At 53.4% G+C, this 20,918-nt stretch overlaps 1 protein-coding gene and 1 long non-coding RNA gene across 5 annotated transcripts in view; one reads left to right on the forward strand and one right to left on the reverse strand.

Annotated features, from left to right (window-relative positions):
* Nucleotides 1-20,918, forward strand: part of LOC146396266 (uncharacterized) — a 128,610-nt gene that overhangs the window by 89,357 nt on the left and 18,335 nt on the right. The window contains exons 13-14 of the long non-coding RNA XR_014826601.1: nucleotides 8,515-8,672; nucleotides 11,699-11,819. This is a non-coding gene — a long non-coding RNA (uncharacterized LOC146396266). The remainder of the gene's footprint in view (nucleotides 1-8,514; nucleotides 8,673-11,698; nucleotides 11,820-20,918) is intronic.
* Nucleotides 280-8,085, reverse strand: LOC146396267 (NUT family member 2D-like). 4 transcript variants are annotated; one of them, XM_084994834.1, is made up of 8 exons: nucleotides 7,919-8,085; nucleotides 6,956-7,204; nucleotides 5,275-5,971; nucleotides 4,201-4,329; nucleotides 3,017-3,189; nucleotides 2,293-2,588; nucleotides 1,715-1,831; nucleotides 280-1,323 (listed from the first exon to the last, which is right to left on the reverse strand). In XM_084994834.1, exons 3-8 carry the CDS (start codon nucleotides 5,940-5,942, stop codon nucleotides 538-540), a joined length of 2,169 nt encoding a protein of 722 aa, XP_084850960.1. In that variant the 5' UTR covers nucleotides 5,943-5,971; nucleotides 6,956-7,204; nucleotides 7,919-8,085; the 3' UTR covers nucleotides 280-537. The 4 variants fall into 4 exon arrangements, with proteins under 4 accessions (XP_084850960.1, XP_084850962.1, XP_084850959.1 ...); XM_084994836.1 differs by lacking the exon at nucleotides 6,956-7,204 and having other exon boundaries at nucleotides 5,275-5,470; nucleotides 7,919-8,058; XM_084994833.1 differs by lacking the exon at nucleotides 6,956-7,204 and having other exon boundaries at nucleotides 7,919-8,058.

Genomic DNA, 20,918 nt, shown 5'->3' on the forward strand with positions numbered 1-20,918 from the left:
CCGGGATGCAGAGCATGGAACCGATGCCCCAGAAGCCCCCTAGCCCAGCAGGCTGGAGAGACAGGGATGATGAGGCTGTCCCTGGGGCTAGTGAGAGCTGTGTACTCCCAGGAGCAGCCTGGGCATCCTTGTCTCTGTGGAGGAAAGACTTAGTCCTTCACCTGTGGATCCAGACTGCCTGGGATCTCACACATGCTTCGTTCCTCTCAGATCCCCTCTCTGTCCTCAGACGACCCATCTCTGAGGACACAGGCACATTCAAGACGACAGTGGACCAAGTGCATTTCACAACAGAACGATTTTATCCATGTTTTACATCCCCCATCGCAAAGGAGCTACTGTGCCCACCCACACACACCCAGACCCAAGTCCCCACCACCTAACCCCACCCACCCACACCCCCTCCTGGCTCTGGTCATTCTGTCCTTCCTCCCCACCCCTATGGCAGCCAGGATGGTTGCTAGGACCTGGAGGAGCCCAAGGCTTCCATGGGGGCTGCCCAGTTGGACTGGCCCTGGAGGGCTGGCCCACCGTTCCCTACTGGCTGCAGTGCCACTTCCTCCTCCTCCGTGTGACACATGGGTCACACCTGCTCCTTTTGGGCTGGGAAGGGTCAACCAGCCCCAGAGCCAGGGTGTGCCTCCCAGAGCCTCGCAGGTCAGCCCTAGGCCTGGCCAGGTCCTCAGCAGCAGCCAGGCCTCCACACCGAGCCCGCTTTCTAGACTTGGCAGCTTCCAGGGGGCCTGAGCTGAGGCCCATTCTCTGGGGCACGGGGGCCTGGGAAGCTTGCTGGGCCCTCTGCCCTGCAGTGCAGACAAGACCCGAGGCAGGGACAGGGCTCTGTGGCAGCCCCCAGGGCAGCAGGCTGTGGTGAAGGCCCAAGAGGAAGGCCAGGCTGGGGAGCTCCTCCTCATCCTCACTGAACCCGTGACCCAGCCCTGGGGCTCCACTAAAAGTAGAGGCCTCCCTGAGAACCTTGCTGGCCCTGAGTCCTGATGGAGGGCCCGAGTGCTTGGTACCTTGGCGAGGAAACGGCTGTGCTGTTCCAGCCTGAGGGGGCTCCTGATATCCTGGAGAGGGCACAGAGCCTTTGTGCCTGAACAGGCCCCTGTCTGTTTTGGGGTGCCTTAGATGGCCATGGAAATCCATCTGGGGTGTACAGGTTTCATCTCTGACCCCAGGCTGTGGGCCTTGCTCGTTCCTCTGGGCATCGTGTTGGGCCACAGACTCTGAAGGTCTTGAGTCCAGGTGGGGTGCCCTGTGATTGGGAGTGGCTGGCACCCCGTCATCCTCCTCCAAGGCCAGGACTTGTGTCTGCACTAGCTGGTGGGAGAGAGGTGGACAGTGACTGCTCTGCACCCTCCAGGGAGAGCCGGGGCTTATGGGCAGGGGGAGGTGAGATGGGACTCACATCCACAGACAGAGCCTGTGGCCCTCCTGCCTTCCTCCTGCACCTTCTCCCCAGCAGGGTCCTTGCCCTGTCCCCGGCTCCCCTCCTCCCCTTCCATTCCTCCTGCCCTGCACTCACCTGGGCAGCCTCCCGGGTGCAGGGCCTCTCTGTCAGGGGAGGGAGGGACAGAGCCTTCAGGGCCTCCTGCTCTAGGGCCCTCCCCGGCCCTGGCTGACCTGGGTCCTTTCCTCCTGGATTTCCAGGGTCACCTGACTACCCCCCCCTGCCCCCAGTCTCCCTAGTGTCAGTCCCTCCCCTGGCCACCTCTTCAGGGGAGAGTCCTTCCTCCTGCTCCAGCTCCTCAGCCAGGCCCGAGAGATCCAACTCTGGTTCTGGGGAAAGCAACTCTGCCAGGAATCGGGGGTGAATGACCACGTCCACCTGGAATGGAAGGGAGAGGCTGTGAGCAGCCTTGGCAGGTGTGCCCTGGGAGGCAGGAAGGCCTGGGAGAAACATGACTAGCAGAGGCCAATCCAGAGTTCCCCTCACAAAGGGGGAGCTTTCAAACTCCCATAGGTATTGTCTACTCTCACATAAACACACACACACACTCACAAGCAGGTGCACATGCAGACACATGGGCTCCAAAGCACAAACACATAGGCACCGACCCAGACACACAAAGGCCTACAAAGAGAGAGACACACACACATGTACAACTTTCACATCCACATATACACATCCTATGCACCAAAGTACACTCAGACACACAGGAAGACACACAGATGTCAGGGTCAAGGACCAGAGCCTAAATCCTATTATCCTGGGCCAAAGCCAGAACTAGGGTGCTAAGAGCATCTCTCCCTGGAATCCTGGAGTCTCAGACTCCAGGCCCAGCCCACCTTGGTGTCAAAGTCCTCCTGGGAACACAGCTTGTCCACGTAGCTGAGGAGATCCGGGTCTGGGAAGCAGCCGTCCTCGTCCTGTGGCAGCTCATATCCATCCTCTCGACATTCCATATCTGACTCCCCTGTGGCTGAGGGGCCAGGACCCACCAGTGCCTGCGGGATGTCCCCATGCTCCCTGCGAGCCTCAGGGGGAATCTCCTTGGGGGCCTTGTTCTCCAGCAGCTGCCAGGCTCTGCGTGGCCTTGGGTGGGTGTGCTGGACCCTGGGGCCGTGTTTCCTTGGAGCACAGGCTGAGGCAGAGCAGGAGGAAGGGAAAGTGAAGAGACCCAGCGCCCTGAAGCTGACCCCTGAGCAGGCACAGGGGAGGGCATTGTTGTGGGGCAATGGATATGCATGTGGGAAGGGGGAGGAGCAGCCAGAGCCTCAGGTTTGGTGGGAGGCCAGATTCAAGTCAGGGACAGGTAAAAGTCAGGTGTGAGAACGTGTGGAACATCTAATGATCAAGGGTCTCCCCACCAGCACACTTGTTAGGCAGATTTCACAGGGGCCCCTTAGACAGGGAGGAGGGTGATGAGGTTCTAAATGGACCAGGTCCACACCGCAGAGGGGAAAAGGGGGACTGAGACACCCTCGGGGGCTATCCGTGTTGAAAGACCAATGCCCCCTTGAGTGGAAAGGACCCATCTGGGAACAGGGACCAGGCCTAGGCCTCTCTCACCTGTACCTTGACCTCCAGGGGGAAGGTGATTCACAGACTGAGTGCCCCTTTTGCGGGATGTGGGTTCCTGAGGAGCCAGCTTTGTTGGAGCTGGAGGAGGCATGCCCTGTGCCCGCGTTGTGCAGGACACGTTCCCCATCCTGATCTCATCCTCTGCCTCAAATTGCATGAACCTGGGGGGTGTTGAGGGACAGGCCCCAGTGAGAAAACCACCTGGGCTCTGGAGCCCACCCAGTGCAGCAGGACCGAGGGGGTGAGGAGAGGGTGTCCTTAGGTCTGTCAGGGCCCTGTGAGGTGCTGTCGCAGCAGGGAACTGCAGTGGCAGATATCCAAGATCTGGGCCTCCTCCTGCCTGACCAGCCCTGGAGCTGGAGGGCATGGCCCAGCAGAGACCCAGGTCAATCTCTGGGACCAGGCTTAGGGACACATGGTGGGCAGTGGGGGCCCCTGCTCATGTGCCCCCGGACCTTGTCTGACCCAAACAATGGAGATGGCCAGTGGCCTGGTCAGGCACGTGTCCCCACAGAGCCCTTGCCCGAACCCAGAACCTGGGGCTGGGAGTGAGAGTCTGGGAGAGCACGCATGAGACAGGGCCCAGCACAGGCTGGAGTGGGGATCCTACCATTAGAGATGAGGCATCTCTTGCCACTGAGAGCTAGCTGCTCCTTTGGTTTTGTTTGGAAACTAGGAGGTTCACATGCAGAAATGACAGGGAGGGCCAGAGACCCATGGGCTTCCCCAGGGATGGCCAGTTGCCCATTCCAGCCATCGTTGATGAAGAGAGGCCTACCACATGCTAGGTCAGTGATGGCTAGGCACCCAGCATGAAGGGGTGCCAGGCTGCCGGGTGGAGTCCTCAGCCCTGCACAGCCCCCATGCCTTCAGGGGACCCCCTCCTGGGCTGCCGTGCTCCCCAAGGCCATCCTGAGGCCTCCCCACATCAGCATCACGGTAGGGCAGAGCTCCTGGGACAGACAGGCTGGAAGAGCCAAGCTCTCCAGGTGGCAGAGGGGATTCTGGAGGCCAATAGGATTTGGGGATTCAGGGAACAGGAGGTGTCAGGTGCCAGCCTCCTCTTGCATCCTCTCTGATTGCTAGCACCATAGCCAGATCCTGCCCTGGGGCCTGCCCATCACCCACCACCCACCCCACCATGTCGCCCATGGCCCAGGACCCTGACTCACTTTGCTGCCATTTCATAAAAGGCCATCCTCTGAACGGTGCTCATGTGCTGCCATTCCTGCATGGCCTGCCGCATGCCCTCCTCCAGCGTCATGGTGGGCTTCAGGCGAGCCAGGGTGCGAAGCACTGGGCTGTAAGCCCTCAGGGTCAGTCTCTTGGTGCAGCCCAGCCCCCAACTGCCCAACCCCACCCAGCTCCAAGGCCTCCATGGGCCCCACCCCTGCCAAACCCAGGCTCAAGAGGGGGAGACGAGGGTGTCTGGAGAGCAAAGGCAAGCCTTCCTGGTGCCTGGTGCCACCACCTCCCACTCACCAGAGGATGCTTGTCCACTCCCTGGCTATAGCTGGGACACTCTGGCTGGGGGCGGGTTGCCATCTCATATAAAACGCAGCCCCATCAATGCGGGAGGGCAGGCGCCAGTCTACCAGCTAACAGGTCTGAGAAGCCCAAGGATTCTTCTGCCCAGGTCTCTGCACTAGATGGCCTAGTCCCCCTTTTCGGAGGGACCTCGGGTCTAGGAGGGATGTTCCTGCCAGGTTCACAGCTCTAGGAGGATAGACCCTTGCCCGTCTATCTATGGACAGCTCGACCACCTCCCCGTTCACACTGGACCTCTTCAGAACAACAAGGACCGGGCATGCAGAAAGCTCCGTCCTGGGCCTGAATGTCCTAAGCCTTATCTGAAGTGATACCCACTGGCTGCCAGAGGCCCAGGTCCATGTTGAAAGGAGGTAGCACCAGAGAAGCAGGTCCCATTCAAACTCTGGCTCCTCACATCCGAGCAGGACCCTCTTGGACTGCTCTCCTGCACTCAATGTTATCATGGCAGTGCAGAACGTGAGACAACTGGTCTTGCATGGTGGTGGTAGCTGAGCTAAGGCACGGACGGGATGTCATGGACTGGACGTGGGACACATCTGAGTGCAGACGTGCCTCCTCATAGCATGGACATTGCTGTCAACCCTCCTTCTCTCGAGGTGAAAGGATGCCTGGAAACCTAAGCAGGGAGTCCATGCCAAGGTCCTGTATATGCGAAGGCTCCAGCTGAGCTAATGAGGGTCTGAGAGGTCACTTACATGAGAAAGCAGGAGAGAGCTTCCGCATCGGGGCTCTGGGGCAGGTGGCTGCGGGCCAGGGACTTGAAGCGCTGCCAGCGTCGGAAGTTCTGATAGACGCTCTTATGGTGAGAGGCGTCCTCCTGAGGGCCCGTGTGCTGGGAGGCATGCAGGCTGCCTGCCCCAGAGGTGCCATGTGGCCACGGCCCAGAGGTCCCTGGGGGCAGGATGAAGGCCATCTGGGCAGCTGGTGGTGCCGCTTGAGGAGGAAGGCCTGGGGCCAAGCCTCCCTTGCCAGCCTGAGCTGCTGCAATAGCTGTGGCAGCCACCCCGCTGTCCCCCACAGGGCTTGCTATGCAAAGGGGTGCAGGACACAAAGCACTCCCCATGAGGGCCCTGGAAGCATTCCCATTGAGGGGGGCCTGAGGGCGCCCAAAGGCCTGAGACTGGTGGGGCAATGCTGACCTCCCTCCTGACCAGACTGGGACAGGGATGTTGCCAAGCCCTGGGGCAATGGGGCCATGGTGAGCAGGAGTCACCCGAGGTGTCATGGGGTGAGGTGGCTGCAATAGGGTGCTGCCAGGCAGGAGTAATGGGGCCATGGGCAGTGGCAGGTGCTGCTCCCAAGCTGGCTGGGGTTGGGAGCCAGGAGTGGGGGGAGGATAGGAGCGTGAGGCCCCAGGGGGCATGACCACATCCGTGCCCGGCAGTGGAAATGCTGTGGAGAGAAAGGAAAGGGGTGAATGGAAGAGGAGAATGGGTGACATGGACGGAAGCTCTCTGGGGACTCAGAGGGCACACCTCAGTGGGAGAGGGCATTTGGCCCGAGGAAGCTGTGTGTTGTGTAGATGTCGTGGAGGGATTTTCATGTTCTGACCTCAGTGAGAGAGGGCATTTGGCCCGAGGAACCTGTGTGTTGTGCAGATGTCGTGGCGGGATGTTCATGGTCTTGACCCCCACACCCAGTTCCCTGCCCCTGTCTACCGAGAAATGCTCAGCTCAGCAGCAGGGATGGGGGAGCCTCCCTGAGGAGCTCCCTGACACCTCGTCCTCACAGGCTGTCCCCACGTCCTGGACCTGAGAGGTCATCTACTCTGAGCATGCCCCTCAGCAAGGTCACTGGCAGGTAAGGGCCTTCTCCAAGGTCCTTCCAGGCACCGTGAGGCCTTTGATGGACCTCCACTGTCTAAAGTCGAAGGGCCTCACATCCTCCTCAACCCTTCCTCTCGGGATGCTCAGCACACATCTGTTCTGTCATACTTTCCTGACCTCACACAACACCTCTCAAAGGCTGCGAAGATCGCTCTGCACACAGAACCCTTAGACAAACACAGAACAGCCCCACCAAGCATGCACCTGCCTCTCTGAACCACCCAGAGTGGACACTTCACAGGTGCTAAGGTGTGCCACCCCATCCCGATGGCCCTGAGTCCCTCCCGCCATGCAGTTCTGCTCCTCAGAGAGAAGTCTGAGAAGTCGGTGTGTGTCCCCTGCATTTTTGCCACTTCCCATCCAGGATTGGCTTCCAAAGATGAGCACGGGCCCAGGGCGGCTCATGTGACAAGGGTCATGGGAGTGGAGGCTGCCTGTGGTCCTTCCCCTTCCAGCTCCCAATAATGGAAAGTGAGGAGAAACTGAGAAGCAGGCAGGAGTCAGGTGCCATTGTGAGAAAACCGCCCATTCAGGAGAAGGAGGTACATACCACGAGGCACCGAATTGACCTCCACAGATGCTCTAGGAGGTTTCAGAGTAGCAGACTAGATCATCTTCCTGCTTCTGTGCTACACTGCTTCACCCCCCCCCTTTACAAAGGAAGCAGCCTTCCTAGGCATTCCACCTGCACCAGCCTCTCTCCACATGTAGTAGTAGTGACTTGAAATAGAAACACACTCTTCATCTCAAAGTCAGGCCTCAGCTTCTGCTGTGAGCCACCTGACACGCTGCGCCATGTCTGCAGAGATGTATTTCCACAAAAGGGAAACCAATACAGAACACCTCAGGCCCACGAGTCCTAGCTTGGATGAAGTCACCTGGTTGCCCATCCCTTGTGGAATCCAAGGCCACAGTTGCCTGACCTGAGAAGTGAGTTCTGGGCAGGATGGAGGGAAACGTTCTGGGCCATTGCAGCGAGAGTCACATCCCGCCCAGCTCAGAGCAGACCCTTTCCTGAGCATGAGGCCCCAGACAACACCCACCAACACTGAATCATTTTCTGACTATACCCTCCCATTCCACGCCCCCATTAGCCAGAGGATGCGCCAGTTTCAATCCCTTAGAGAGGTCTGGTGAGGCGAGCTTCAGATGCCTGAGGACCACAAGGCGGGGCTAGGCTTTCCCCATGACCCACCCAGGGCCAGCCACAGGACACTGGCTACACACACGTTCCAAGTGGCTTGTCTCCCTTCTAGAAACCGCCAACCTGCCTGCTGCCATCCTGCCTCCCCAACCAGAGCAAGGCCTCTTGAACCACCTCCAAGCAGCTGTCCTCCCCAAGGCAGCCTCAGGTTTCTACAGGCTCCCCAGCTGAGATGTCCCTGGGGTGCAGTGCTCTCGCCTTCCTCTCCTTCCGTCCAACTCCATGTCCACAGTGAAGGGTCCCAACGGAAACCCAGGGATTTGAGGGAGGCCCTTTCTCTTGGAAAACAGCCCCTGTCTAGAGGCTTACCGCCTTCTGAAGCCATTCCCACAGGCATGGGCCTGGACCACCACGGGCTGGTGGCCTCAACGTGGACAGTCAAGAGCAGGACCCAGCGAGGGACCTGCCCCAACAGATGCTCAGGACGCAAGTAAAGGAGCCCAAGTTTGAATCTCAACAGTAGAATGCGGGCCTCCAGTCATTCTGCAGTGGGGGAGGGGCCGAGGGCAGGTGAGCCTGGGTGGGGGTGGGGTGCCATTCCATGCTGGCCTCTGCAGGGAGGCAAGAACCAGACGTTTCTTCCACCTTATGCAGGGGCCAGACAATTGTCGAGTGCCACGTCAGGCAATGTATGTGTTGGTTTTCAGAGTCACAGCACCAAGGTTTGTCTTGATGTTCCCTTTCCCTCTGTTATTCATCAACTTGTTTGTTGTCCTTCACCCGCCTCAGCTTCCGTCCTGGCTTCAGGCTCCCTTCCCCGGAGGCAAGACTTTCTGAACAAAATTCACCTTTTATCATCTGATAACCACTTGGGTTTTCATGGCCACCTGGAACCCAATGTTTATGGTTTGGCTTCTCTCAGCAGACCCACCATTTGTGATTGGTGTGTGTCCGTCTTTCCTAAGGAAACCGTCCTTGTGTGCCAACCAGCATCCAGCAGGACCCACCTTCCTCATGTTCCCTTGTGCTGGAAAGGCCCAGCCTATCCAAAAAGCCACTGCACAGCCCACGTGTCCAAGACCAGAGATCAGTCTGTCGTGTCTCCCGTATGATGACATTGCTGGTAAGTCTTGGAGCTTTTCCCTGTTAAATGTTTGAATGTAACATTTTCAACAAATCCTCCCCTTGCAGGGATCACAGTCCACATGTGCCGAATAGCATATGGAGTGCTGAGTCCTCCTCTCCCCTCTTTCCCCTGTCCACTCAGTCCTCGTTCCCACCAGGGATCAGAGATACCTGTTTCATTCCCATCTTTTCAGAGATCTTTTGGGCAAGTAACTTTGAATGCCATCCGTTTGCCTTTGCAGGTAGTATTCCTTTGTCTCTGGTTGAAATGTACCATGTGCACAGGGAACTCCATCTTGGACTTGTGATGGAAAAGGTTGGGGGATAATGTGAGAAAGTGATTACATATGTATCCTATATAGATATATATGTATCATATATCATATATACATACATCTGTCTGTACGACAGGGTCCTTTGGCTACGCAGCAGAAGTAGACAAAACATTGTAAATCAACTGCAGTGGAAAACCTAACCTCTTGTAAGATCAAAGAGTTCCTCTTGAGAAAAAGTAAAAAAGGAAACGAGAAAATTAAATTGCGTCCCCATAGACCTGAGTATCTTTCCTTTTGTTGCCTTCCTACTGATATCGTGGCTCCTCTGTTACTGGATGCATTTTTAACATGGGAGTTCCTCCATTCTCTTGAAATTCAATGTACTGAAAGGGCAGAGTGCTCAACGCCAGGCAAAAACAATAGTAAATGTGCAGCTCCATTTGAGTTTTTCATTTCCCACACACAGTGCCTGCATTTAGCCTGACCTGTGTCCCGTGCACCATTTTGGACATATCTTTACGGCAAGTACTTTCCCTGTGTATCTGAAATTTACCTTTCCCTTGGAATCAGCATGCATCTGGCAAGACTCGCCCATAAGGGTACCATATTAGGCTACAGGGAGTGGGCAGTACTTGAGGGGAGGAGAACTCAGAGTGGAGACCAAAAGGTGCCTTTTGGTCCCACCCAAAAGAAAATGGCAAAGGGACCCCAAATCTGCAGGCTCTTTGGATGAAATGGCAATGGAAGAGCCAAGAGATACTATTGCATCTTTGAGCTTTATGTGGTTAAGGACAGAGGTAAGGGAGGAGAAGACAAAATCTTCTCTTTCCTTATGTGAAAGAACCAAAAGTGTGTGTGGGCGGGTCTCTTGGGTTTAATTGCTTTCTCCTTTGGGGGGACACACATGCTGCCTATGGATGTTCCTAGGCTAGGAGTTACATCAGACCTACACGAGCAGGCCTCTGCCATAGCCAGAGCAATGTGGGATCCAAGCTGCATCTGGGACCTACAGCACAGCTCAGGGCAACCCCGGATCCTTATTCTACTGAAGGAGGCTGGCATGGAGTGTGCATCCTCACAGATCCTAGGGGGGTTTATGTCTGCTGAGCCATGATGGGAATTGCTGGCTTTTGTAGGTATGAAAACATCGACTTCCCGTGATGTGGGTGTGCCCTTTGACACAGTGCCAGCTTTTTATCCACCAATGTCCAATCTCCACGTGTCCAAACCCACTCGCATCAACGTCCTCCCCAGCAAGCCCTGCTTGAAAGCTGGTGCATTTCCTGTCTGCATCCCATACCCTTGCTCTTGAGAATCAAGGCTTGTCCTTGCCTATGGTGCTGTCTGCATGGGAATCAACGTAGCATCCCTGACACAGCCAAACGGAAACACACCTGAGGAAACGTTCAGATTGGGAGTTAAGGTCAGCTTATCACGATGCAAGTGATAGGAATGCGTATGTCCGTCTGGTGTGGTGAGAGGCGAGGTCTCGGGAACATCATCAAGGGAGGTGAGGGGTGAAACCTCCTAGGACTGCAAGCAAATCTCTTGGGAGGCAAGAGTCCCTGTGTGCAGTAGCAGAACTACAATTCCTCCTGCTGTTAGGGTGTTGGGCAAGGAAGGAGAGGTTGAAAGGATTGTTGCAGATTGAGAAAAAGGACTTGTGTGGGTGCTTCCGAAGCTTCTTGCCCCTTGCAAAGGAACATGGACTCCAAAGAGGGTGAGAAGCTGAGGCGAGAGTATCTCCTGCAATGCCATGGTGAGCTTTGTAGGAAGAAACTCTGGATGGGGCACTGCACAACTGAGCACCATGGGAATAGGGCTCTCTATTGGAGCTTTTACACTGAAGAAACATTTCAAGGGTTTTCAAACAAGACCTTCATATGAGAAGATTGCTGAGGCACCCATTGTACCCAGGCATTCAGGAAGGCCAGGCTTCCTTGTTGCTTCCTCCCCTTCTTCAGCCACTCCTGCAATTTGTTACAAGATTCTCACGCATAGCTCAGATGTAGTATTTGTGGGGGTTTCTTGTTTGGTTGGTTTTGAATTGTTCTTCCCCCAAGACAATGGTTTTGCTACTGTACAGCATGGTGACCCAGGTACACACACATGTACACATTCTAGTCGCTCCCATGAGCATGCTCCATCACAAGTTCCCAGTGCTACACATCAGGATCTCATTGCTAATCCACACCGAAGCCAATCCTTTGCATCCCTTCACCCCAAGCTCCCAATCCACCCCACCCCCTCCCCAGATGTCGTATTGGCATGAGTCTTCTCAGGGACACTGATACAAAAGTTGCATTGTGGAAACGAGGTGCTCCCAAATCTTCCACATTTTTTGACTGACTTTGGACTTCTGAGGGCCGCATCCATGGCATCGGGAGATTGCCAGGCTAGGGGTCCAATCAGAGCTGTGGCCCCTGGCCTATGCCAGTGCCACAGCAATGCCAGATCCCAGCCGTGATGGCAAGCTACACCGTAGCACACATCAACACCCGATCCTTAACCCACCGGGCGAGGCCAGGGGTGGAACCCGCAACTTCATGGCTCCTAGTCAGATTCGGTTCTGATGCACCATGACACGAACTCCTTCTGTTGTTCATTATCTTATACTACCTCAGAACCCTACATGCCGACATCGGAGAGGCAGAGGGTGTCAAATCAGCGGCACTGTAATTAGGGAAACCAGTCATGGAAGTGGGTGTCTCAACGTCCTTTGGACCATGACCTCTGATTGTTCCTGCAGAGAGCTTCGGGGCAGGCACTGGCGGCTGAGGAGAAACATCTTTGGAGATGGATCACTAGCATCAGGAGACAGTGAACCTTCCACTCCCACATGGAAATTGAAAGGCACCGAGAGATCCCAGGTTTGTGTCTTGTGGACGCTTCACATCTGTGCCCTTGGGAGCTCTGGGTGTCATCAGAGATATGTAAGGGTCTTGAGAGGTATCGTGTGGAGGAAGAAATGCTCTGATGTTGCCATGGACCAGAAAAGGGATCTGAGGGGTCATGTTTCTTTGGCGAGCATTCCCAAGTCAGGTGGGTATGTTGAATCTGCTGCTACTTCTTTGTGGGTGGATGGCCACCGGAACTTCCACGATGTCGTGCAAAATATAGGGAGGGAGAGGAATAGTGTTCCCAAAGTACCTGCTGTCTTGTGACTGGCCAAGAGGGTCAAGTTTAGCTCACCAGCATAACCAGGACAAGCAGAACCGTACAAAGGAGACACACCTGTGCACCAACCTTTATTGAACAAGCTCCATGTATTAAAGAAAGACATGAAGAACAAACATGCGTGGAGAATCGAGGCATTTGGAAATTCTCTAGGCATGGCGACAGGAGCACCATCTCTGAAGAGAGGTTCCCAGATCTCCAATTGCGTGCTAGAATGGTTCTTTAATGGATCCATCCAATTTGCTAGGGGAAAGACCCTTCTCTTTCTAGACGAGCAAATCCCAACCCAAAGAGTCCACACAGCCTAAGGTACTGTGGCCCAAAGGGCATGAATGTCCTTGGCCCACTTTGAGGATTCTGTGCTTAGGCTGGATCTCTGCAAACTCTTGTATGGGGATCCTATCTAAATGCATGGGTTTCACCGATGCAGTGTGACCGTGGGGGCTCATCTCCCAAGAGATAGGGTTTAAGAAGAGATGGCCACAGAAGCTCCCAGGGAGAAGACAGGAAGACAACACCAGAGAGCTTTCCAGCGAATGCAAATCCTCCATGACATTCCTGTCTTGGAGGGAGCTCCTGGGCCAGCTCTTCTGATGCTTCCTTCCCTCCCTCCTCTTCCCACCTGTCCCCTGCTGACTGAGCTGTTGTGCACAGAGACTCCCATCCTCCAACCGCTCCTAGTGTCTGTTGAGGAGGGTCCGCTTGGGTAGTCAGTAGCGCACATGGGAGCAACGAGGGTGGTTTCCCAAGGGGTGGCCTGCCTGAGGGTGGGGCCCGTCCTGGTGGCCTTTAGCATTCATTCCATGACAGCCCTGCCAAAGAATATGGGCACTCTTCAGCCATTGGGTGTGACCGCTCTGTGCTCTTGTGCACGCTGCAGACTCCTTGTGCCCTCCTCCATGTGGGTTCATGCCCGCATGGAGCTCAGGTCCGGAGCAGTGTTTCCACCACAGCTTTTAGCAGCACTGTGGATCAGGCTGCTGGGAGACTTGAGGGACTGTGGGGCCTATGGAGGCAGGGGACTAAAGTGTGTGAGTGATTAAAATGGGTGGCATTCCAGTGTGCCCGCCGTTCCAAAGTGTAGGAAAGCTCGAAGGAAGAATTTCCAATTTGAAAACCCTCATGGGGTTCACAAGAAGTAGCTCAGGGCTTGGGAAAAGGAGTGAAGATGTACCATCCAGGCTGCTAGTTTCACTGGTGTCTTCCTTTTTCACATCCCAATGTCGGTCAGCACTTCTGTTCAAACGGCATGCTTGGGTCTCTGTTGGGGGCAGCCTTGCTGAATGTAGTGCTGACCACCTAGTTGTAGTCGGATGTAAATCGTGATGGATTTGCAAGCCTAGGTTGGATTGGTACAAGGCCACCTGGTGGTCGGGAATCTGGTAATCCATCAAAGGTGAGGGTTGGTTGGGTTTTGTCTATGGATATGTGTGTAAGGGGAGATCATGCCTGTGTTTGGGTGAGCGTTTGTCTTTGGAGGGTGCTGAGATGTAACAGAGGCATAGTCCAGGAGCTGGCGTTTAGGTGTTTGTAAGTTGGTGTTCAGGGGCCTATTTTTCATGGATGTTTTCCGCCATGAAGTTGGGGATTGTGTGTCTCCTGGTGGACTTGGTAGGATTATCTGCCTAGGCCTCAGGGCAATGTTAGGGAAGTCCAGGGGCCGATCTGTGTATTTGTACCTTTGGGCCCTGTAGTGAAACTTCGTGGTTGGGACTTGACCCCAGCCAAAATTGAGAGTGGGACTGGGAATCTACCTTGCCCTCAGCTTGGCACCTGAATCCAGGATCCCAGGTTCATAGAGGATTCGAGCGCACAGACTTCTTCTTTTTGGTGGCATCTGCCCCATGTGGAGTTTCCCCGTCCACGGACGGAGTGCCACAGCAGCAATCGGGACCACTGCAGTGAACACTCAGAATCCTTAGCCTTCCGTGCCACAAAGGAACGCCTCGATCTGCTCAAACCCACTGTCTTTGCACTGTCAGACCCCTCACCAGGTGTCAGGATTTGATGAAGCTCTGGTTCTTCTGCTTCGTGGCAGGAAGAGTTTGGCAGGAAGCGAAGCCCCAGGTAAAGAGTGAGTTTAGGAGCATAAGACCCTGGGGGGAGATACGCGTAAGCTGGCCAGGGAGCAGAGCAGCCCCAAGAACCAAGAGAGCTACATTTCTAGAATCCAAGGCCCAGTGGGGAGGGGAGAAGACTGCCTTCTTCCTCATTGGAGGGTGGATATCAAGGCTTCCATCTCCAGCTCCTCCTTGTGCCCTATATGGATGGTGTGCCCTGGGCTGTCACAGTGCTTGTTCAAATCGGTGTGTATTCCCAGGCGTTTGGTAATATATATCAACTGGGGTAATTCATCTCAGGTTTCCATCTACTGTCCTCTTTTACCTAGGCGTGTCCCCTCTCCCCTGTGTTTCTGTCTGGGTGAGGTGCAGAAATGCTCCTTGTCCAGGACTCTTCTCTCCTTGACCTCATGCAGCAGGACTCGATCTCCACATCTGTTGTCTTGTGCTTGAACTCTTGGGGGTTGTGTCTTGAGCGTGTCTGGCACTTGGATGCATCTGGTCTTCCTTCAAGTCGGGTAAGTCATGGCTGGGTTCCTTTTCTTGAGTGATCATCAGCTTTAGACCATTTCGAAGACCCCTTGAAAGCTTGTCTTTAACCGATCCCCCGTGGGCGGTTTCTGCTCTTTAAGGATCCTCCTCTGCCCTTCCCTTTAGGATGATTATTTGTGTGTTCATGGCCTGTCATATGGCTCTTTGCTTTTTTGTGTGTAGCACATGTTCCAGAGCCGTGCATGTGTCTTTTGATGTGTAGAGGGCGAGTCGGCCTATCTTCTGGGACAGGTGAATGCTATATAGGTCGGGGTGCCGTATTGGTATGCTTCTGGATTCTGCATGCTGGAAGAGTGCATGCCCTTGGATGGAGCCTTGGGGAGTGTGGGTTTATGGATATGCCGAGAGTGTGTTATATGCGTGTTTGGAGGAAAGGACGTAGGGTGCTAGGTTTGCACTTGTGTCGTGTACTGAGTAATTGCGGGTCTGCTTGGGTGTTTTGGAGAGTTGTGTGTAGAATGCGTTTGAGTGTGTATTCCAGGGGCATGGGCATTTGGAGGCATATTCGCTGGGGCTATGCCCTTGTAGTTTTCAGGAGGGACATGTTAGGCTTATATATGTGGGGACGTGGGGAAGTGTGTGTCTGCTGGAGAGATGAGGTTCTGTGTTTCTACAGGGGCGTGGGAGACGTGCATTTCTTGGTGTGAGAAATATGTGCTGGGGTTATGTGTTACGAGTTTGCAGATGGATGAGCTGGGTCCTAGGATCATTGGATATGTGGAAGTCATTTCCTGTGTGGTTTGCTGGCGATAGGTCCATGTGTCCTACGTGTGTCTACTCGTTTGTGTGTCTATCACCAGGTGCACCAATGACCAGGTTGTGTTCCTATGGTATGGAGGTGTTGGGAGTGTGCCACGTTGCTTCTTGGCAGAATGCCGAGGTGTTTCTACAGGTCCTAGGTACGAAGAGATGGTGTGTCCACATTGAGGGTGAGGGCTGAAATGCATATGCAGTTGACACCCACACAGGTGCAGTGTCCTGGCAGGGCGGTTGTCTTCTGGAGAGGTGGCACCATGTGTAGTGTTTGGGGCATCTGTATGTTCAAGGGTTGGGAATATTTGTCTGTGTGTGTCCATAGGTGTTTGAGACGTGTACATGTGTATTAGTACGTGTAGGCGGATTGCGGCTGTGTGTGTATTTGAGGTCCTGGGGCTTCTGTAGTATGTATTTGGAGGGATGTCAGAGGTAGGTGTGTGTGTTTGGAAACAAAGAAATCTCATAGGCGATGTGTGTGTGTTCTGGAATCCTGGCCTAGAAGTACTGTAGGGCTGTGGCCTTGCCCATGGGCTGTGCGTGAGATGACTGTGTAGGAGCTGGTGGTAGTGAGCCTGTATACGAGGTAGTCATTGTGCACCACTGGTCGGTGTTTGTGTTCAGGCCCCTGTTGGGTATGTGCATGTGAAGACCTCAGGTGGTCTAGTTTTGTTTGTGGGGAAGTGGGTGGAGTGGGGGGTTGGCCTTTTCTTGTCTTTTCAGGGCAGACCCATGGCATTTGGAAATGCCCTGGCTATGGTGGAATTGGCGCTGCAGCTGCAGCTGCCAGCCACGGCCACAGCAAGGCCAGATCCGAGCTGCATCTGGGACCTGCTCCATATCTGAAGGCAATCCTGGATCCAGGGATTGCACGTGCCTTTTCTCCTATACGGGTCAGGTTCATTCCAGTGTAGCCCCGACGGGAATGTCTGCTGGAAGTTTTTTCCTCACAACGTCATTTTCAGTTCTTGGCATCAGCCCAGTCATCTTTTCTAGGTCATCGGAGTTTAGTCTTGGCAGATTGTACTTTGCTAGGAAGGTGTCCATTTCGTCTAGGAAGTCTGTTTTCTTGGCATAGAGTTGCTTTTAGTAGTCTCTTCTGATCCTCTGTATTCTGGGATGTCCATTGGAAGCTGGTGTGCATTTTGATGGTTATTGATTTGAGTCCACTCTTTTTTCCCTGATGAGTCTGGCTAAGGGTTTATCCATATGGTGGATGTATTCAAAGAAGCAGTTGTAGCTGCATTGATCTTTCCGATGGTTTTCTTCGCTGCTCTTTCCTTTCTGCTCTGATGATTAGGATGTCTTTCCTTGTGTTTGTCTTTCTCTGGTTGCTTTGGGCATAAGGCCAGGTTGTTTGTTGGTGGTTTTCCTTGTTGGCTGAGGTAGGCTTGTATTGCTGGAAAGGTCCCTCTTCGATCTGCCTTTGCTGCATCCCATAGGCTTTGGATTGTTATGTCTTTGGTGTCACTTGCTTCTTGGGATCTTCAGATTTCCTCTTTGGTTTCTCCAGCACTCCCTTGGTTGTTGAGTAGCATGTTGTCGAGTTTCCGGGCGTTGGTGTTTGTTGCCATTGTTTTCTTGGTGGTTGATTTCGAGCCTCATAGCGTTGGGTTCATACAAGCTGTGGGATAGGATTTCCATTTCCTTCCATATACAGTGGCTTGCTTGGTGACGCAGCATGTGATCGGTCCTAGGGAATGTCGGGTGTGCCCTTGAGAGGAGTGTGTATCCTGCTTCATTGGGATGGAAAGCGCTCTACCTATGGAGGAAGTGCCCTGTGGTCCAATGCATTATTGAAGGCCTGGGTTCCCTTGTTGATTTTATGTCTGGAGGACCCGTGCGTTGATGGGAGTCGGGTGGGAAGGCCCCCTGCTCTGACTGTGTTAGTGTCCATTTCTCCGTTTACGGTTGTAGCAGTTGCCTTCTACATTGCGGGGATCCTGTATTGGGTGCATATAGGTTTCCAATTCCCATCTCCACTCCTTGGATTGATCCTTGACCGTTATGTAATGACCTTCTTTGTGTCTTATTAATATGCTTTATTTGAAGGTCTCTTTTGTGTGATGGGGGTGTTTCTACTCCGTCTCTCTTTTAATTCCCACGCACGAGGAATATTTTCTTGCATCCTCTCACTTTCAATTTGTATATGTCCCTCAAACTGAAGGTGGTCCCTTGAAGACAGCAGGTCTACCTATCTGTCTATCCCTCTACCTATCTGGATCGAGATCGAGATGGAGATCGAGATGGAGAACGAGACGGAGCTCTCGATCTCGACCCAGAGAGAAGGAGATGCGTCTTCTTTTTGTATGCATGCAGCCAGTCGATGTCTTTCGGTTGGGGCATTTTGTGCATTTGCATTGAAGGTGCTTCTTGATCTGTATGTTCTTATGGCCATGTTATTAGCTGTGTCAGATTGGGTTTTGTTGGTCTTTTCCCGTCCTCCCTTGTTCTCTGCTCTTGTGGTTTGATGATTGCCTCTAGTGGGGTGTTTGTTGGGTGTTTTTTGATTGTTATTTCCCCGAGACAATTTTTTCCACTGCCCAGCATTGTGACCCAGTTCCCCATACATGTGTAATTCGTCTTTGTGCCATTATCTTGCTCCATCATAAGTGATTCGACCACGTTCTCAGTGCTACACAGCAGGATCTCCTTGCTAATCCCTTCCAAAAGCAGTCGTTTGCATCCAATAACCCCAAGCTCCCCATCCATCCCACTCCCTCCCCTCGCTCTAGGCAACCACAAGTCTATTCTCCAAGTGCATGAGTTCCTTTAGGTGGAAAGGTTCCTTTGGGCTGTATATGAGACTCCTCATATGAGTGATGTCGTATGGTAGTCGTCCTTCTCTTTCGGACTTCCTTCACTCAGGATGAGAGGGTCTCGTTCCACCCATGTTGCTGCAGATGGCATTAGGGTGCTCTGTTTTATGGCGCAGGAGTATTCCATTGTGTGTATATACCGCGTCCTCTTTGGCTCTTAATTGTTATTTCCCCGATACAATCTTGTTTTCTACTGTACAACGTGGTGACCCAGTTACACATACATGTAGGCATTCTATGTTCTCACATTATCATGCTCCGTCAAACGTGACTAGACATTGTACCCAGCGCTACACAGCAGGATCTCATTGCTAATCCATTCCCAAGGCAATAGTGGGCAGGCATTAACCCCAAGCTCCCCATCCACCCCACTCCCTACCCCTCCCCTCCCCCTTGGCCACCACAAGTCTATTCTGCAAGTCCATGAGTTGCTTTTCTGTGGAAAGGTTCATTTGTGCCGTATATGAAATTCCAGATATAAGTGTGTGGTATCTTCTTCTGGAATGGATCCCTTAACCGTGAACTAGTGTCCTTCTATGCCTTTCTCGATGGCCTTCATTTTAAAGGCGATTTTGTTGGATATGAGCAGCGCTACTCCTGATCTCCTGTCTTGTCCATTGGCATGAAATATCTTTTTGCATCCCCTCCCTTTCAATCTATGCGTGTCCTTTGCCCTCGGGTGAGCTTGTCTAGGCAGCAGATTGAAGGATTTTGCTTTGGTACCCAATCTGGCCCTCTGTGTCTTTTGATGGCAGCATTCGGTCCCAGAACAATTCAGGTGGTCATTGATAGATGTTTCTTGATTGCCGTTTGAAGCCTTGTTTTCCCGTTGAGTCTATGTTTCTCTTTTCTTCTTTCTTTTCCTTTGAGTGAATGGGTTCCGTTGATTCTCTGCTGGAGTCCTTTCCTTTTCCGATTTTTGAATGTAGTGTTGGCCTTTGGATTGGGGCTGCCCTGTTTTGTTATTATGTTAACCCCTTCGTATGTCTGCTGACTTTAGCCTGACCGTTACATAGGACCAAACGCGTCATTGAAACAAGACAAAGGATCTACATTTCCTTCCATTCCTCGCCCTCATTGTATGATTTGATGTAGTTTATTTCATTTTATGTTTTTGACATCTTCATGGTTAGATCTGTACGCTGGCTTCTCTAAGTCACTGCTTTCCAATGGTTTTTTTCTTTTTTCTTTTTTTTTTAATTGGAGAACCATTTGAGTATTTCTTTCAGAATGGGTTTTGTATTGCAGTACTCTTTCAGTGTTGGTTTGTTGGAGAAATTCTTGATTTCCCCTTCGATTTGAAATGATAGTCTTGCTGGATAGGCTATTTGGAGGAGGCAGATTATTTGTTCTTTCTTTCAATTGGTCTCATCACCCCCTTCTGGCCTGTAGTGTTTCTGTAGAGCAAACTGCTGATAACCTTATTGGGGTTCACTCATCATGAACGCCTTGCTTTTCTCTTGCTGCCTTTGGCCTCCTCTCTTTCTGTTTCACTTTGGCCATATTTATCAGAATAGGTCTTGCAGCGTGCCTGTTTGGGTTCAAGTTGTTTGGGGCTCTCTGTCCTTCCCATATCTTGCTATCACTCTCCTGTAGTTGTTGCTTTAAAACCTCGATTGCAGGACTCCCTGTTGTGGTGCCCTGGAAACTGGCAATGGCCCCTGCCCCTCTCCCCCAGCCACAAGGTCCAGACCCTCCCTTTGGCTGATGACATGAGGAGATTTCCCACCAGATGGCCCGGCCCTGAGCGCACTAACTCTAGGAAGTCCCAGCCACTCTGTTTCTAAACCCAACTGACCCCCTGAGCAAGACCGGCTACCTCCAACAGGCCTGGGTATGGGCATCTTCTGAAAAGGCTCAACCAAGACCTTGAGAGAACACCAGATGTCTAAAGGAATGATAAAGGAAGAGGGTCTCGGTTAGGGGTGTGCTGGTGCAGCCCAGGGCCTTGCCAGAGCTGAGGTCTGCAGGGGCTTGAGCTGGCCAGGCTCCACTCCCACACCAGCTCTCTTGGGCCCTGTTGGTACCTATGTCCCTTCTCGGCCTTGGACAGTGCCTTCTTCTGGACCTCCAGGGGTTCTCCAGGCTCAGAGTCCCATCTGCTGATAGATTGAAACCTGTGATTGTCCTGAGGGTCAGTCAGGAGCTTCCTCCATCAGGACGCCCGTGCCTGCCTGCATGGCTTACACAGGCTCATCAGCCATGGGATGCCAGGCTTTGGAACTTCCCAGAAGTACAACTGAGTGACCGTGCATGGCAGAGACTCCTCTGACCTAGCTCTGTTGCTTGCAGCCTAAGTCCCCTGTCCTCCGGAGGGTGGTCCAAGGAGGGTGCCCTCATCTGTGACCTCCCTTTTTCAGGGTGTCTCGTGGGGATGGCCCGCTGGGGCTTAGACGGCTGACACGCCCCCTACCCCAGCATCTTCACCAATATCACCTGCTTCTCCCATGGGACCGATGAGATCCAGAAGCACATGCCTCTCCCTGAGCCCACGGTCCCTCCTCCTCACACCCAGGTCCCATCGCAGTCTCTGCAGGCTGCTGGCTCTCCTGGGCCTGGCACAGGCTTTGTGCCCCCAGAGACTGGCCCCTGCTGCTGTTCATGCTCG

Source organism: Sus scrofa, chromosome 14 (genome assembly GCF_054392235.1).
Source record: "Sus scrofa isolate SSC_HxYL_T2T_F1_AM1 chromosome 14, Sscrofa_HxYL_maternal_Yorkshire_Landrace_v2.0, whole genome shotgun sequence".
NCBI lineage: Eukaryota > Metazoa > Chordata > Mammalia > Artiodactyla > Suidae > Sus > Sus scrofa.

Coding starts and splice junctions, on each gene's coding strand:
- LOC146396267 (XM_084994835.1), bottom strand. CDS start 6,020: ATGTCACCCATTCTCCTCTTCCATTCACCCCTTTCCTTTCTCTCCACA. Junction 1,832..2,292: donor AGGAGGACTTTGACACCAAG/GTGGGCTGGGCC, acceptor CTTCCATTCCAG/GTGGACGTGGTCATTCACCC. Junction 1,324..1,714: donor AAGGACTCTCCCCTGAAGAG/GTGGCCAGGGGA, acceptor CTCTCCCACCAG/CTAGTGCAGACACAAGTCCT.